A 17,168-nucleotide genomic window follows, 5' to 3' on the forward strand; every position below is an offset into this window, starting at 1 on the left:
AACAGGCCAACCTATTCAACACAAAGGTCAGTATCATTAAACAGAATGAACAAACCAATTCTATTGCCAGAAATAACAGATCTGCCTAGGAGGCAAAAGAGTCATCCAGCTGTCCCTCTGGACCTCCATCACTCCCACACTTGCACAGTCCCAGACTTGATCTGCACACACACACTCATCTGTTTGATTCTAGGCACATGTATGCATATGCACATCTGTATGCGTGCACATGTGGGAGCACATAAAAATCCCCTCAACATGTGTGAAGGTGAGAGATGAGTCATTACTAAACAGTATGGAAATAGCTCATTGAGTAGAGGTCTTCTGTAATGCACACTGCCCTCTGGACCTCTTGTCTTCCACTTCACCATCATACAGGAAATACTGGTTTGGTCAGAGATTAAACAGTTTGTAGCAGGAGGTCCTGCTTCTACTTTCAGCTCTCAGCAGTTTCTGTCAGTCAAGGCTGAGCTAAACCCTGTGCTTATTCTTTTCTGCCTTCTCACTGGCTGAAAACGCACTAGATGCATTCCCGCTAGCGTGCCTCTGCGCTGGTGCCATATTGCTGGCTTGGGAACCATTCTCAAGCATGTAGTAAGCACTCTTAACCCTACCTCCACCTCTCACTACTGGGGGTTGACAGCCACTAATCCTCCAACAGGAGCAAGTACACATGTAAGCTGCAAGACCAAGAAGAAAGCACATTCTTTTCTTTTGACAGTCTTAACCCATGGTCCCCTCTACCTACCTGTGGCTGTTACTGGAAGGTTCTTGAGCACTTCATTTTCAAGGAACCAAGGAAATCTATCACTTCAAACTCACATACTTTGTGTGCACAGGAACATAGGTGTTTGCATGCTTACAGCCGTAATAACCTCCAGCAAATTTGGTGAGCATATGATCAAATGTTAAAAAACAACAACAACAACCACCAGCTGTAATGCCTGGTCTTGAATTCACAACAGAGACCTGCCTTGTCCTGTGTATAACAGAGCCAATGCCAGGTCTTTTGCAACACAATGACAATGCCTGCTAGTACTCAAGTAATGCTTGTCACATGCACCTTCATAACATGCGAGCATTGGACCTCGAGCCCAAGCTACCACAGCAAGAGCTCAACAGTAAAGGCAAACAAGCATGAACCAGTTGATTGTGGAGAGACTCCTACCACACAGCCATCAACCACAAGAATTGTCATAGTATTATAGAATCATTAAGGTTGGAAGAAATCTTGAAGATCATCAAGCCAACCCAACCCAACTACCATGCCCACTAAACTGTGTCCTAAGTCCCACATTGATGACTGTTTACAAGTTAAGCTAACATTATTTGCCTTAAGATATGAAAAAGGAATTGAGAAAGTTATATTAATGGTGCCTACCTTAGTGAGGTAAGTGATCCCAGGGAAACATCATAAAGAACAAAAGGCTAGAGACTTAGACCAGATACATTCTTGTGTACAAATTTCATCAAGGGAATCACATTCCTTCTGGTGAAGGCTTGTGGATGAATGAACCACAAATCAGACCTCTTCTGGGAAGGCAATGACCACCAGTTTAAGTGCCTTCCCTGAATGCCTTGCTGGTGGAAAATGCAATGCACAGACTGTGAGTCATGCCCTGCTTACCTAACCTCGTCGCTGCTCTCCTAGTAGCTCATACTGGCTGGGGATTCTTTAATGAGAGGATATTGGTTGCCACGAGTCATGGCCCTGTCCACACTAGGTCACTGCTGCCCTTCCTCGGAGGGCTCAGTCTTCCCGCTCAGACCTGGGGCAGGGCTTGAGAACCCCATCTCTTTTGCACTTTTCCTGCTTTAGGGTCCACCAGCACAGGTCTCCACTCTAGAGTCCGTCGCGTCGGTAACTTTGCTGAAACGGCAGCTACACCCGGCTTTAAACTGCCCCCGGGCTTTAAACTGCCACCGTCGCTATCGCCCACACTGCCTCCCAGCGGCCGCTCGTCACAGAACTCCCTTTTGCCACTCGGGGCGCGGAGCGGCCTCTCTCTCCGCTGCTGCCTCTGCGTTCTAGCCGGGGTTTGGCTACCTTAGAAAGAGGCTGCAACTTCACCCTCAGCTCTGGAGCCCTTCGCGACTTGGTGAATGGCAGCTAAGCTGAGTTTTAAGGTACCACTGTCAGTACTGCCCCAGCCCACACCGCTTCACAGCGGCCTCTCGTTACAGCACTTTTATCGCTTGGGATAGGGGCCCCCTCTCTGCTTTTGCGCGTTTGCTGCGGTGTTAGTACTTTAGCAAGGGTCTGCGAGGCCACTCTCCGCTAAAACGGCATCTGCGCCTTCTTTTAAACTGCCGTCGTCCCTCCTGTCCCTGCCCACGCTGCCTTACAGCGGCCGCTCGTCAGGGAGCTCGCTTATTCCTGCTCGGGGCCGGGTGTGGTGCTGGTGGAGCGCCTTCTCTTTGCCTCGGCTTTTGCCTTTGTGTTTTTACCCCTGCAAGAAGGGTCTGCTGAGCGACCCTCCACCCGCGAGCCCTTGGCCTCAGCGGCTATACCGGCTTTCAGACTGCCGTCGTCCCTCTTGTCCCCGCCCACGCTAGCTGACAGCTGCCGCTCGTCGGGGAGCTCGCGTATTCCACTCGGGCCGGGGTGTGAGGCAGCCCCTCTCTTCTCTCCGCTTTTGGCTTTGCATTTTTGCACAGTTCTGCCTCTTTAAGAAGGGTCCGAAGGGGCGACCCTTCTTCTCAGAGGCTTCGCTAAAATAGCGGCTCCCCCAGGTTTTGCACTGCCGCTGTCCCTCTAGTCCCCGCCCGCGCTGCCTCGCGGCTGCCGCTCATCACGGAGCTCACTTCTCCCGCTCGCGGCGGGAGCGGAGCAGGCTCGCGCTCAGCTTTTGTCTTGGCGGGTTTGGTACTGTCGCAGTGCTCCGTCCATGCGGTCAGCCGCAGCAGAACCCTTAACCCTCGGTATCTTTCTTTTCAGTTTCTATAATTAATTCTATAAGCCTTCAGGAACATAGAGATTCCCTCAAACCAAATTGTATTTTGCTGTGCAGGAAAATTAGAGCACTCACACGAATAAGGAAGTGCTGTAAATAAGTAGCTACGGGGTACGAAGATGAAACAAATCTCAGCTGAAAATTAGATGCAGGTTTTGTTCTCTTTTCTACCCTCGACGTATTTGGTGACTGAGGACATCACAGGATGGTTTGGGTTGGATGGGACCTTAAAGATCATCTACTTTCAACCTATCCCACCGCTAGACTCAAGCCTTGTGGTTTCCTTTTTAATTCCCGCCTCCCCCGTGTCAGGAACTCTCTCATTTTGGTTTCGCAATGGCCCAGAAAAAGCTCCAGAGCCTGTGAAAATCTCTGGCTGCAGCACAAAGACTATTTACACTCTAAACAGTATTTAAATAAACACAGAGGAGACCTTTTAATGGCAAAAAAATACCATGCTGCATTTTTAAGTGAAAACTTCGAATATTTCTTAAGGGGGTTGGACTAGATAACCTTTGGAGTTTCCTTCCAACCCAAACTATTCTGTGATTCTATGAAATGTGTATAATATGCATTTACCAGAAACATGCATATTCAAGCACGTTCCTAATTAAATTCTGTTTGTTTACTACAGTTTTGCTATATTCCTACTTCTTCAAGTTTCATCAGTTCAGTTTTATTTGTAATAAAAACTATTGCCTTTCTACATCTTTTAAGAGTTGTACTCTGTCTTTGCATAAAAATCAGCTCTTCATGCATTTTTAAAGGCATCTTTATCTCAAAACAAGTGGCATAGAATTGTATTTGTTTCACAATGAGACTCAGTGGTTTTCATATTTGAAAGTGGTCAACGTATTTTTCTATCAAGTCAATCTTGTTCTCAGCAGTGCTGAAATAAGCCTTTCCCTACTGTCTTAGGTACCGGTTCTGCCTTTTTTTTCAATCTCTTGCTTACATGTATAAATGTCCATTTTTAAACTACCAGCTGAAACAGACCAAATTTAATGCAATTGCATAAATTCATAACAGAAGGTGCAAAAACTACATTGATACATGCCTGAAGACAGCACAATCTCTTTTAAAATGTATTTCTAAGCATTGAGGTATGACTTATAAGGGCAAGTAATTCAAGGTAATTTATTTTCTTGTAGCGGGCAAGAAATTGATGCTGTATCTGCTAACCAAAAGTATGGATTAGGAAGCACTAAAATAGGAGATAAACAGATGAAAACACTGAAAAAAATAAGGAAAAAAAACCCCCAAACCCAAACAAACCAACAACAAACCCCCCAAAATACAACAAAACCCCCCTAAACCCAGATAACTTCGAAAGGAATGAGAACATAAGGAACGGGAAGTCATGAAAATCAGTTCCTGGGTAAAGCCATTGAATTCTCTTGAAGGTTTGAAGGCTCATATGGTTGGCAGTGTCCCATCAATTTGGATGTCTGGTCAAGACCTGATTCAAAAACCATTTAGCAATAACAGATAGATTGCTTTTGCTTGCTAAGGTACAGATACCTACTGGGACAGGATATTGGTTGTAATGTTTGACAGACTGACAGGTGCAAAACGTATTTAAAATACTTGCCTTGAGTTTTGGAAGGAGGAAGAAGACAACAGTATTGAATAACAGGGATTTTAAAAGTCAAACATTAAACCAGGTGTTTTTTTTTCTTACTTTTTACCTTTGGCTAGCATGATATTTATTTTTCCTTAATGATGATCAAGCTAAAGATTCTCATGTATTTGACAATGTTTATGATCACAGGAATAGAAGACCAGAGGTTTTGGATAACTCGACCAATGAGGTCATTACAAATTCTTACTGTAGAGAACTGTAATGACTTTTAAATTGTGGGTGGCTTTTTTGTTTGTTTTTTAATTTTAAATAAATAAATAAATAAATGATACTGACATTAACATTTTCAAGGGGTGCATAAGTGGGAGATAGCTGCTTCTGGTTTGCCAGTTCAAGTATGCCTCTGGAAACAGAGCTGCAGTATTTGAATTGTAATTTTAGTTGGCAGCAAAAACTGGTCAGCATGTCAGAGCTGTTCTGACAGAGTAAGCGGCTGAAGTAACAACAGCAGGAAATCTGCAGGGAAGTATTTTCTTTCTTTATTTATTTAAGTAATGTTGGCTCAGCTTGCATCAGTGGGGTCCCATGGGCTTCCATGACCACCATCCCCATCTTTATTTAAAATAACAAGCTACCTCTAAGTGACACTCACCCATCACTGCTGCATCATGTCTGGCTCACTGATGCATGAGCTGTTTCTGCCACCAGTAAAAATTCCCAATTTGCCAGCTCCAGAGTCTGGCCTTTGCTAATGGATCACTTTGAAATATCTGGTGTAAATGGAAGGTTTTATTTCTCCACTTTTTCTGAAAATGTGTGCAAGCAACACTCTGTGGCTCTGGCTTCTCTGAGTAGAGCCTTCAGTTTTAGAGATGTTTCTCAATTATTGTTGGACCCAAGACTCTGCAGGAGTAAAGCGTAAGAGTGAGTGCCCAGCTTGCACAGCCAAGTTCTCTTTTTCTCAAAGACTCTCAGGAATGGGAAGTGTAAAAGGCTTTCAAAGAAAAGAAGATACTTAATTCCCAGGCTAAGGCATCAACTAGATGAAGCATTCTCCTGAGGCCTGGACCCATCTGAGTTTCATTCTCAGTTTCATCTCTCAGCAACAGAACAAATAGTCTCTTGCTCCTTCCACTCAGTTGTTGTGAAGAGCAACAGAATTACATGCTTGAGGCACTGAGGTATCACTGTATTGTAAATCACAGGTATATATCACCTATACCTTTAGTAATGAAAGACTTTGGAATCCTTTTGAGGAACGCAGTGAGGATTTAGCCAAAGGGAAATATGACAGATTCAGGGGTTAGAAAGGACCTCTAGAGATCATCTTGTCCAACCTCCCTGCTAATGCAGGGTCACCTAGATCAGGTTGCACAATATAACTAGTTAGAGAGATTTTGTATGTAATTTGGTGTTTCCCTTGTTATCTTCTTAGGTGAAGAAAAGGACCTCCAAGGTAAGCCTGATACAGAAATCTGAGTGGCTGGAGCACAGATCCTGTTTCATCTTAGGGCCCCAGAAAGAATCTGAAATTTGAGGAGGGCTGAAAAACCGGGATTGGGAACAAAAAAATGCAGGACAGTTGAAGAAGATAGTTACTCTTGTCTTTGAACAGTCCTTGTCTTTTGACTGTTCAAAAATGGGAGAGATTTCCTACAATTTCTCTTCACAGCCTTAGCCTACCTGTTCTGCCTGACAGTTATGGGGTCGGCCTCTCTGCACTACTTTTATGACTCCTTGGGAGATCTTCCAGCGTGCTGCTATCAGTCAGTGCACTCCAGTCAGCAATGTTCCTTTCCCTCTGCTCATGACCTTCCAGGTCAAGTGTGTGGCTACGCAGAGAAAGCACAGACACAAGAGCCTAGGATGGCCTTCTCTTCTGCAAGCTTCAGAGAGTGGCTCCAGATGAACAACTCACTGCAACAGCAATGAGACAATAAGGAAAACAAGACTGGTGCAAAATTACTGACCCATCTTTCCAGAGAATTACCTTAAAAGGGGAATATAGACAAACAGTAACTAGATGTGATGGATGATCTTACAATTTCATTGCTACGTAGAAATAGCATGTCCATAAATGTGAACAATTTGCTAAGAAACACAGTACCTGTAACACACACTGTGAACAAAATATATCAGAATATGAGGGAAGAAAACAAAAAAGTCATTAAATCCTTTGAGAACACGTTCTTACTAAAATAAAAATTGCCATCTTGCCTGTAATTTGAGATGGCCATACACCTCCAGATTTGTTACCATTTTAACTGGCATCTCTATACAAAGAGAAATTATGTCTTCAAAACACAGGGAATCAACCTATTTTTTTTTTCTGTGGCAGAAGGTCTAATCAGCAACTCTAAAATAAGAATAAATGGTATTGAAATATGTTCATGACAGATGAGAGATCCAATTCCCTGTTACGCCTACCATACTGTTACGGTAGTTGCGGGGGTTTGTTTGTGAGTCTGGTAAGTAAACAAATTCATTTTGCAGCTGCTTTCCAGGTTATTCACCAGATTTATATAACTAGGAATGAAAAAACCAGACAGCAGAATCCAGAATGCCTGTCTTCTGACACTTTGGTTTACTGGCCAAGAATAATTTCCAGCAATCAGTGATGAGACAATTCTGTATCATATGCACATTAAAAAGAAACCAACCAAAAACATCTCCATCTGCTTTTTTTTCATCTACTGGTACCCAAAACAAGTCCACAGATCCTGAATGAGATCTTCTAGATTAGTGTGGATCAGGCTCTGGAGCAATCAAAAAAGGGCCTTATGTTATCAATAAGCCAGAGACACCATCCCATTTCCAAGCGAGCAGCCAAAGTTGCCTATTTATAAACCGCAACTGTTCCACTGATTTGCATGAGTTCAGTAATCAGTTCTCAAATGTAAGGCAACTTAAGGGAACAACTTTCTTTCCTTAGTGTATGTTATAAAGGACTGTGCTCAAATCACACATTCTGTACACCTCTCTAAATTATCAGAAATGTTCACAGCCTGCTGTTAGACAGTACTTGCACAGAAAGACACCGTGGTTGTAACTTGGACAAAGAAAATGTGAATTTCTTTACCTTTTGTTTTCTGCCTTCAAGACCAGGAAGACAAAATTTCTCCAGGCAATCTTGCTAGCTCATGCTCACACAGTGAAACAAGGCAAAATAGCCCACTCATTAAAAGAAAAAAAAAAAGTTTCTCATCTAACATTTTATTGAGGATGACCTAAAATTCATTAAGTGTAGCAATGGAATGCAGAAATCATTTTAAAAGTTTGTTTTCAAGCAATTTCTGGGTCAAAGAAGAAAAGAGAATAGTTCTGGGTTCCTCCTCCCAAACAGCGTATCTGATTAATTCAATCTATTTTAAGCAAATGTTTATGAATAAGCTCAGAGTCTTTTCACAGCTGAAAAATGAAATGATGTATAGCAAGAATGGAAGTCATGTTAAACTGAGCCAACGATCCCACTGGGGTACTCTGGTGCTATCAGATGTGATGAGAGAAATTTGCAAAGCAACCATACACCCCCAAATTAAGTTACTACATGTTCTACTTGTTAAACACAGAATCACTCAATCACCAAGGTTGGAAGAGACCTCAAAGATCATCAAGTTCAACCTGAACACATGACTCTGAATCACAGTTAAGAGGGAAAAATAAATTAATTTTGATTAATACAATAATTGGTGTACACAATTACCCATAGCCCTCTACCTGGGCACCATTTCAACTACTGCTAGAAGCAAGAGTTTGAAATACAAAAAGACATGAGGGCAGGGGAGTTGGTGCTCGTTTATTAAGCCTGCTACTGTTCAGAGGCCTATCAGCTTTTTATTTAGACTGACTCTCTAAAGAGGTACAATCACTTCTCAAAAGTCAACAGCTGCATCCAGTGGAAAGCAGCAGCTTGGCTTTATCTTGGTTGGTGGTTTGTTGTTTTGTTTTGTTTTGTTTACTGTTTTGTCCCCTTCTTTATGTTTTAATGGTTTACTAGCACGCTCCAGATTACAGAATGTGTGGGTTTTTTTATTCTCATCCTCTGAAACAGATTTAAAGCATCAATCCATTAAGAAAAGGCAACCATAGAAGCTGGAAGAAGTGAGGTAGTGCTATGGGGTAAAGTTTTAAAAATAAAAACCCACCCCACATTTAAGTGTTTCTCTCATGTTGCATGTGTACAAAACTGTGCTTATGAAAATACACATTAATTAGCTCACAAGTGAAACTTTACAAAGCTATCTGAGTAATGTGAACTTTTCAGTTACACTTGTGTCTACTTTGGTACCTTCGATAAAGTGCTTTCAGGGGTGCCCATTGCACACCTACATAAAGGTGCTTCAGACAACTGCTGAATGAGTTGCTCAGCATAGTGTGGTCATTGAGAAGTTCTTGCAGACGTCTGCAAGAATTCTTGGGGCCAGACTTGTGCATCCATGCTCATGAAGCTGCCTGACATCGCACTCCTAAGTTACTTACGTTAGAAAAGATGCATAAATGACTCAGTAAAAAGGATCTGAAACAGGAAGAAAATAGAGAGTTAAAGAAAAGAAAATTTGTATCTGTTTCAGTTATGAGAAAGGAGAGAAATGGACTACACAATATGCATGATGGGATTGTTCTAACTGAGAACTCAGCATAACAGAACGGAATGGCTTGAAGCCAGCACATTAAAAGTACGAACAATGCGCCAACACCTACAATGGAGTGGGTGGGAAAAATCACTAACAGACACAGTGGGTGTTCCACTTTGGATATAATTCAGAACTTTTATAAAAGAAAACAACTGTCTTTCTAACACAAACCACAGACACCAAACATCAAGGAAACTGGCTGCCTTGAAACTGTACACCACCTTTGAATTGCACCATGGTGACAAATTCTGCCCTCTGGATGCAAACAATTTGCAGCGAACCGATGTGGAAGAGCAACTGTGTGGAGTTTCTAATAAACCATTTGACTGTTACGGTCACACTGGTATCTTCTGGACAAAGAAATCCATTAAAATAACCATCAGTTTGATAGAGCAAGAAGTTGAGACTGAAATTACATTTGTAAATACAAACTCAGTACATTTGTTACCAAAAAAAGCTATCATCCTCTTGCTTCATAATTACCTTTTCTCTTTTTCTGAGTTTTACCGTACTGAGATAAAGACTAAAACCCCAACCTCACCACACAGAGGTGTGCCACATTCCAGATGTGGAATCCACTGTCGAAACCAAACCTGAATCTCTCCTTTGCATAAGTTACTGTAAAAGGACCTGAACTTTATGGCTCTAGTTGAGCAGAGTCAAGAAGCACATTTAGCTGCCAAACTTAGGTACATGTGTAAGTGCTCTACTGAATCAGTTTCTTGTAACACTTTCCTCCTCCACAGTGCAGTTCATACAATAACTTTGCTGGTCACTGACAAAACAGCATTTAGACATTGGAGACAACTGCTAAACAACTTTTCCTCCTACAGGCTTTTGAAATCAGTACTTTATTACTTCATACAAGACAGTAAAAGTAATTAAAATAATCCCACAGCTTTTCAGAAACATTAGAAGGCTTTTAAAACAAATCATATTAAAACCCCAAACTGTGCACTTAAACCAAAACAAAAGCAATACTACATATACACACACTTTAAAAAGGAGAGATTACAATTTCCTCTTTGATATCAACAGGCACTCTTCATTCATCATCGGCAAGAAACTAGGTTAGGTCTCCATAGGCCACTGTGAGAGTTATTAGAGTAAGTAAATATGCCACTGCTTCTGTGCCCTCTTTTTATTTCCTTGCTTCTTCAGTCTCATCTGGCTCTCTCTCTTGATGCTCTCTTTCCCACCTCATTTCTTTCAACTCTTGTCTGTACTTCCGTTCAATGAACCGTTTCTGATGGGCCATCTGGGGGAAGTTGTCTGACACAAGGAGAAATATTTTACATTAATAAACAAATTAATAACACAGAAAGCCTTCCCTCTCCCCCAAAAAACCCCAAACCAACAACAACCACACAAAACCACTTTGATGAGATTAGGGCAATGGAGGGAATAATGTTACTACCTTTTTTACTCATTTATTTCTAATAGTCACAATAAACCAGGGCTGTGTGTCCTAAGGTTTTTGTTTCTTTATGATTTCCCCTGCTGAATTTCATACACTCAAAAAATCAAATCAAATCCTGGTATAGCAACATGGCCAGGTACTACCTGGATTTTACATTCAGTTCCCTTAGCAACAGGTGGGCAATACTGAAAAACAAATGTGAAGCTACTGTCAATGCTGTCAAGGCTTTTTCTCTTGTTGTCAGAAAGTAGGAACCACTGGTTCAAAGCACTGTAGAGATGCTTCCATTACTGTTATTATTTTAGACCACACAGAATGCACTGGATGCCCCACATTATGCCAGGGTTCCTAATGCGAAGTAATAGTGCAGCAAAATGGAAGGCAGTGTAATTTGTTCCTAAAAGTTAATGCTTGGCTACCTACTAGAATACAGCCTTAGCACAGTCTAAGAGCATGAGTGAAGACTATCTAAGACAGACTAGACAAGGCTGAGGTGACAGAAAAATAGCTAGGGGGATGGATGCTTCTGATTTCAGACATTAGTCCATTGGCTGCTATGGGTGTACACTAGTTAAAACCAAGGCTGTCAAATCAGTTTATATAATTGATCAGAATTGCTCTTAATTTAGTGCACAGCTGACAGAATGTGACATTCTGCATGACCACAGTGCTGACACTCTTCTGTGTCTCTCTGCAGCAGAAACCTGCACCCTCAAGGTGGTCAGAAAATGAAGAGATGACAGAGTATGTGGCAGCCTGTAGTTGGCAGTACATCTTGCTGGGATCACAAAGAGCTCTGGGATCAGCACTGGCTATCTATGTATGTCTGAGATGAATGCAAAAGTTTACTACACTGACCTTTAAAACCATAAACAAATTTGGGAGATGACTTGGCAAAGGACTGATCTTTCCCTCTGGCTGGCTACTGAGAGAATTCCACTGAGGCTCCTTAGAGAGGAATCTCTTGGCACTAAGTGTTTTCCTTCTCTTTCTGCATCCCAGGCAGCACAGATTGTTCAGCTGCAGAACATGGTGCAGAAAACAATCTGCAGGAGCTTGTAGTACAGCAGAATGACCTTCTGCTGCATTGTCTTATTGGCTGGTGAAAATTTTGCCTTTTATTACACACTATAGGAATAAAGGATTTATACATCATTTACAAGTCAGATATAGGAGGGTATCTTTATTTAAACCAGAAAGCAATCTCACCTAAAGAAAACTCTTTCAAAATTGGTGGTGTTTTTAAAGCAGTAGTGTTTTGTTTAATGCAGTTCTGGGAGGTTTGTTGCTCATGTGCACAACAAAATGAAAATGGGATTTTCAGCAGCGTGCTTGTAACACGATTCTTTAAGAACTCAGCTTGGTAAGAACCCATTTGTTTACAATCCATTTAAGGTGTTGAAAAGGAAATTTGGGTAATAAACTTCTTATGGCTATCATATCTATAAATGGGTACATGAAAATGACTGTTACTTGAATTTAACTATTTATGCATTAAAAAGCTCCCCACTCCACTCCACAAATACACATAACAGAAGAGATGCCCATAAGGGCTGTGGAGCCTCCATCCTTAAAGACGGTCAAAACCTGCTGGCACGGCAATGAGAAACATGACCTAACTGGAAAGTTGGCTCTGTTTTGAGGGGTGGTTAGAGTAAAGACCTCTATAGGTCTGTCGTATTCAAACAAATACACATGCCAGGAGAGAGCTGTGAAGTCCTTGGATTTGACAGGAGATTAAGCTCATAGTTCTCTGAATGTTAATACTGTCACAAGAAAAAAACACTCCAAACTTCATTAAGATTTTGCAGCTATTCAGCTGAGAAGGGGACTTATATTTTTCTACTTGTCAAATTTACTGATGGTGAGAAGTATATGCCTAGCAGATGGATATAAATTTTTTTCTGAATTACAGGGATTCATTGTCTTCTGAAATGTTTAAGCCCTGGGATCTCCAGGCATCAGAGGAAATACACGTGTTTCCTTTGAATCAAATCGAATAAAAATTGTACCTCCTTGTTTGCTTCTGAATAGAGCTTCTGCTGCACAAAATACTTGTCATCTGTTTGCTTACAGTATATTCACACCTGGCACTAACTCAGCTGACCAAAGATCTTGCATACAAGAAATTTCCATACACTCATTCCTTTCATATCCAAGACTGCACTGCAATGAAGGACTGCTCCCATGCTGGATATCCTGTGCAGAATTTTGAGAGATGCATACTGAGCCCTCAGCTGTTCTTAACATAAATATTGACCTACACTGGCTGAGATCTTCCTGTTGTATTTTCCTAGTCTACTGTATAATATGAGATGAAATTTTATTTTCTAAAATGGTAACTGAAAAATAATTTTCTCTCTCCCCCAAATAGAGGATGGGACAATCACACCATAGGACACTATGCAATCTTATCCCACTGCACATTTTAAGCATGGAAAAATCTCCCAAAATTTCACTGCACAGCGTTCCCTCTAAGTTGCAACCTCTGTAGCTGATCATCTCCCTTTGGAAAAAAAGGATCTGTTGGTATTGTATTAACTTCACCTGTTACAAAATTGTCTTGAAAGTACTACAAGGAAAACCTGCTGCTTAGAGCTGACAGCATTTGGCATATATGGGTTTGATGGGTGGACCACTAGATGGATAAGGAACTGGCTTGATGGCCGCACCCAAAGAATGGCTGTCAATGGGTCCATGTCCCAGTGGAGGCCAGGGACAAGCGGAGTCCCTCAGGGATCAGTCCTGGGACCTGTCTTGTTCAGCATCTTTGTGGGTGACATGGACAGTGGCATTGAGTGCACCCTCAGCAAGTTTGCTGATGACACCAAGCTGTGTGGTGCAGCACACACACTGGAGGGAAGGGAAGCCATCCAGAGGGACCTGGACAGGCTGGAGAGGTGGGCACAAGCCAACCTCATGAAGTTCAACAAGAGCAAGTGCAGGGTCCTGCATCTGGGTCAAGGCAATCCCAGGCACAAATACAGGCTGGGCAGTAACTGGCTGGAAAGCAGCCCTGAGGAGAGAGACTTGGGGGTGCTGGTGGACAAAAAGCTCAACATGAGCTCTCAATGTGCACTTGCAGCCCGCAAAGCCAATCAGATCCTGGGCTGCATCAGGAGAAGTGTGGCCAGCAGGTCGAGGGAGGTGATCCTCCCCCTCTACTCGGCTCTGGTGAGACCCCACCTGGAGTACTGTGTACAGTTCTGGAGCCCCTATTACAAGAGGGATGTGGAGGTGCTGGAACGTGTCCAGAGAAGGGCCACAAGGATGATCAGAGGGCTGGAGCACCTCTCCTATGAGGACAGGCTGAAGGAGTTGGGGCTGTTCAGTCTGCAGAAGAGACGGCTCCGAGGTGACCTCATTGTGGCCTTCCAGTATCTGAAGGGGGCCTACAAGAAGGCTGGGGAGGGACTTGTCAGGATCTCAGGTAGTGATAGGACTAGGGGGAATGGAATGAAGCTGGAGGTGGGGAGATTCAGGCTGGATGTGAGGAAGAGGTTCTTCACCATGAGAGCGGTGAAGCCCTGGAATGGGTTGTCCAGGGAGGTGGTTGAGGCCCCGTCCCTGGAGGTGTTGAAGCCCAGGCTGGATGAGGCTCTGGCCAGCCTGATCTAGTGTGGGGTGTCCTTGCCCATGGCAGGGGGGTTGGAACTAGATGATCCTTGTGGTCCCTTCCAACCCTGACTGATACTATGATACTATGATATACATCCTGTTCCAATCTTATCCCCCCCCAGAGAACCTGAACCTCAGCTCACTAGAGACCAAGCATACAAACTACAAAGTATTTTCTTTGTTGCCTGAATTTCTTACATTTTTCAAGCGCGTCCATTGCAGCTCCCATTTCTGCTTGCTGAATACTGTGAAAGCCAAACAAAAAAATGTTACACGAGATGGAAGTTGTCCAGAATAAACTCAAGTTTCTGACCAAGTGAAACACTAGCTGCTCTTTTGTAATACAACCCTTTGGATAACCAGTACCTAGTTATTAGTGGAGTGTGTGATGTAGCAGTCTTTTCATAAATATGTGAGCAACGGCACCTCAGCTCCAGCAGAATATTTTTAAACTTGGATCAATAACAGCATATTTTAGTCCATTCCTCACTGAAGCACTTGCTTTTCTTGAGATGGAAAAAGCAGCAAAGTCACAAAGGTGTGAACCATGATGTTTTTATAGCCACCACCAGATTTGGTAGCAGAAAATAAGATGAGGTCTTTGCAACTTTAGAAACCATTTTAAAATGCCTGGAAGTAATAACATCAGAAAAACAACCTGAGTCTTGCACCCTTAACTTGCCATCCTGAGCTGGACAGTAATCCAGTAACAAAGCCACAGATACAGTCACTAGTTCCTGGAAATCACTCTGCAGTTTCTAGTCTTAGAGCCACAAATGGGTTAGCATAGCTTGCATAGCTTGCCACCTCATAGAGAAGGTCACCAAAAAGCTTAAGACCCCAAACTACACAGACCTGGTGAACCCTTCCAGGTATTCCTGAGGCAGAAACACAGAGCCTGAAGAAGGCTCCACAGCTCTCCTTTTCTAAAGCAAACCATACACTTCTCTGTCTCCACAGCTCCAGTGTCATTTTGGACACTGCCAGACTCAAATTTTAGCACCCCATGATTAATTTTTCACTATACCTCGGGCCTTTACCGCATCCTATCCTTTCCCCTTTGAAGTAAACGGCTACGGTGTATGTCCTGGCATGAGATGGTCCCACTGTCTGCAAAGTCCTGAAAGAAGAAAGAGCAGGAAGCATTAAAACCCAGAATCTGTTTGTGGCACATACATCACCAAGCTTTCAGTCTGGTCAATACACATAATGGAATCAGTGTGAAGCACAAAGCAAGGGTTGAAAGACGCCTGTATAAATCATGTTAAGGCAGGGATTACCACTCTAGTAGGCAATAAAAAGGAGAAATTCACATAAAATGCATCTTGTTGATATTCCGGCATTTACTCATTGAGGTTCACTCAGGAGCACCATATGAAAATGAAAAGTTTAACTCAAAACAAAAATGCAAATTATACCACAAAGTGCTGAAACACTCGTAATAGTCACACAAATATTGTGGAGCTGTGCAGCTGCAAAGAATCACACCCATTTGATTGTTGTGTGCACAAAAATTGTAGTCCCTGAGAGTTGTGCAGCTAGCAAGGTTTTAAAGGACTTTGTACTGTTCTACTCTCTACATAGTAAATTAGCACAGTACAAATAAATTGGCAACCAGCTTTGAAGTTACACAAACCTAACTTTTGATTTAAGCTGAAGTCTAGGGTGTGCATCAAAAACCATCTAAAGGGGAAGAAGATCATTCCCTAGACATGCAATGAATTGCTTTTCTGCTGTTTTTTCCTGCTGTCCCAAATCTCTCCCCACTGTCAGCTGAAGTTCCATCTACCACCTCTTTTCTGTTTGGAAAAAGCACCAATTTCACATCAATTTTTAAAGTAGCTAACTATAGTACTCTGTCTCTGTGTGCTGTGACAAGAGCAAATAAAACCCAACCTGAATTTAAAAGCAATAGAACTGACTGCAGTGAAACAGATAACTCCAAGAAAAGGAATTTAACAAGATAATAGGAAGATAACAGCATATTACTAGCTCTAAGCTCTACTATAAAAATCAATTTATCATCACAGCAAAACAAAACAAACATTTGGAACTTGATACTCAGTGGGTTTTACAAGAATCAGGAATTGGTTTTACTGTACTCATCTCCCTCACTCAGGACAAAGCTGTGAGCCCTCATACAGGGACAAGGAGGAGTCAGATTTGCAGAGCATCAGTTGCAGTGTTGAAGCAATCATATTTCTAAAGTGCATTCTGTCACCATAACTGAGCTGCCACATTTCACTGCAAACTTTGCTAAGCGTGACAAATGCACTTAAGATTTTCATTTTCCATAGTTTTTTGATATAGAAAGTCCAACACCACAAGCCTTGGACATTCACAGCCTTTATCTGGAGGGAAAACCTTGCAGCTGCTGCATTAATAAAAAGGCTATGGAAGCAATATACAATCTTAAGTTTATTATAGCTTTTTTGAAGCAGCTATTTTACATCTGAAAGAGAGAAGAGAGAGAAGAGAGATCCATCCCAACCAGCTTCATGTATCTAATGAAGTGTACAAGAGGTACATGGCCCTGGACTCTTCTGTCACTAACCAGGATGACATATGTGGGGTGAATATTGTAGGGAAAACATCCAGAACTTCTATTGCCCTTCAGTGCCCGAATGTGATCAGAAACACAGTCAACAATCAAGGATGTGTAACACAAGACATTTATGTTTGCATAATCATGAGAAACTTGGTACTATTACTTAAGACACAATGGAAGTACCTTGACTTCATCCCACAGCTGTTGTTCCATTCATTTAGTTTAAAACAGTACCACAGAATCAGAGAATTGAGTCCAACTGTAACCCAACTACCATGACCACTAAACAATATCCTGAAGCACCACATCTACATGTTACCTCCAGGGATGGCAACTCCACCACCTCCCTGGGCAGCCTGTTCCAATGCCTCACCACTCTCTCACTAAAGAAGTTTTTCTTGATATTCAACTT

General features: G+C 42.2%; 1 protein-coding gene and 1 long non-coding RNA gene across 2 annotated transcripts in view; one reads left to right on the top strand and one right to left on the bottom strand.

Annotated features, from left to right (window-relative positions):
- The first annotated feature begins 1,989 nt into the window (after positions 1-1,989).
- Positions 1,990-7,364, top strand: LOC137452517 (uncharacterized). The gene is made up of 3 exons (XR_010990103.1): positions 1,990-2,127; positions 5,972-5,992; positions 6,209-7,364. It is a non-coding gene; the product is annotated as an uncharacterized lncRNA (long non-coding RNA).
- Positions 7,365-9,277: 1,913 nt separating this feature from the next.
- Positions 9,278-17,168, bottom strand: part of DROSHA (drosha ribonuclease III) — an 81,898-nt gene continuing 74,007 nt past the window's right edge. Inside the window, exons 30-32 of the mRNA XM_068160988.1 lie at positions 15,236-15,328; positions 14,407-14,453; positions 9,278-10,442 (exon numbers count right to left, since the gene is read on the bottom strand). Of these exons, the coding sequence (XP_068017089.1) occupies positions 10,312-10,442; positions 14,407-14,453; positions 15,236-15,328 (271 nt within the window). The 3' untranslated portion in view covers positions 9,278-10,311. The remainder of the gene's footprint in view (positions 10,443-14,406; positions 14,454-15,235; positions 15,329-17,168) is intronic.

Source organism: Melanerpes formicivorus, unplaced genomic scaffold (assembly GCF_026170545.1).
Source record: "Melanerpes formicivorus ecotype bairdi unplaced genomic scaffold, bMelFor1.0.p_v2 SCAF_55, whole genome shotgun sequence".
In the NCBI taxonomy this organism is placed as follows: Eukaryota; Metazoa; Chordata; class Aves; order Piciformes; family Picidae; genus Melanerpes; species Melanerpes formicivorus.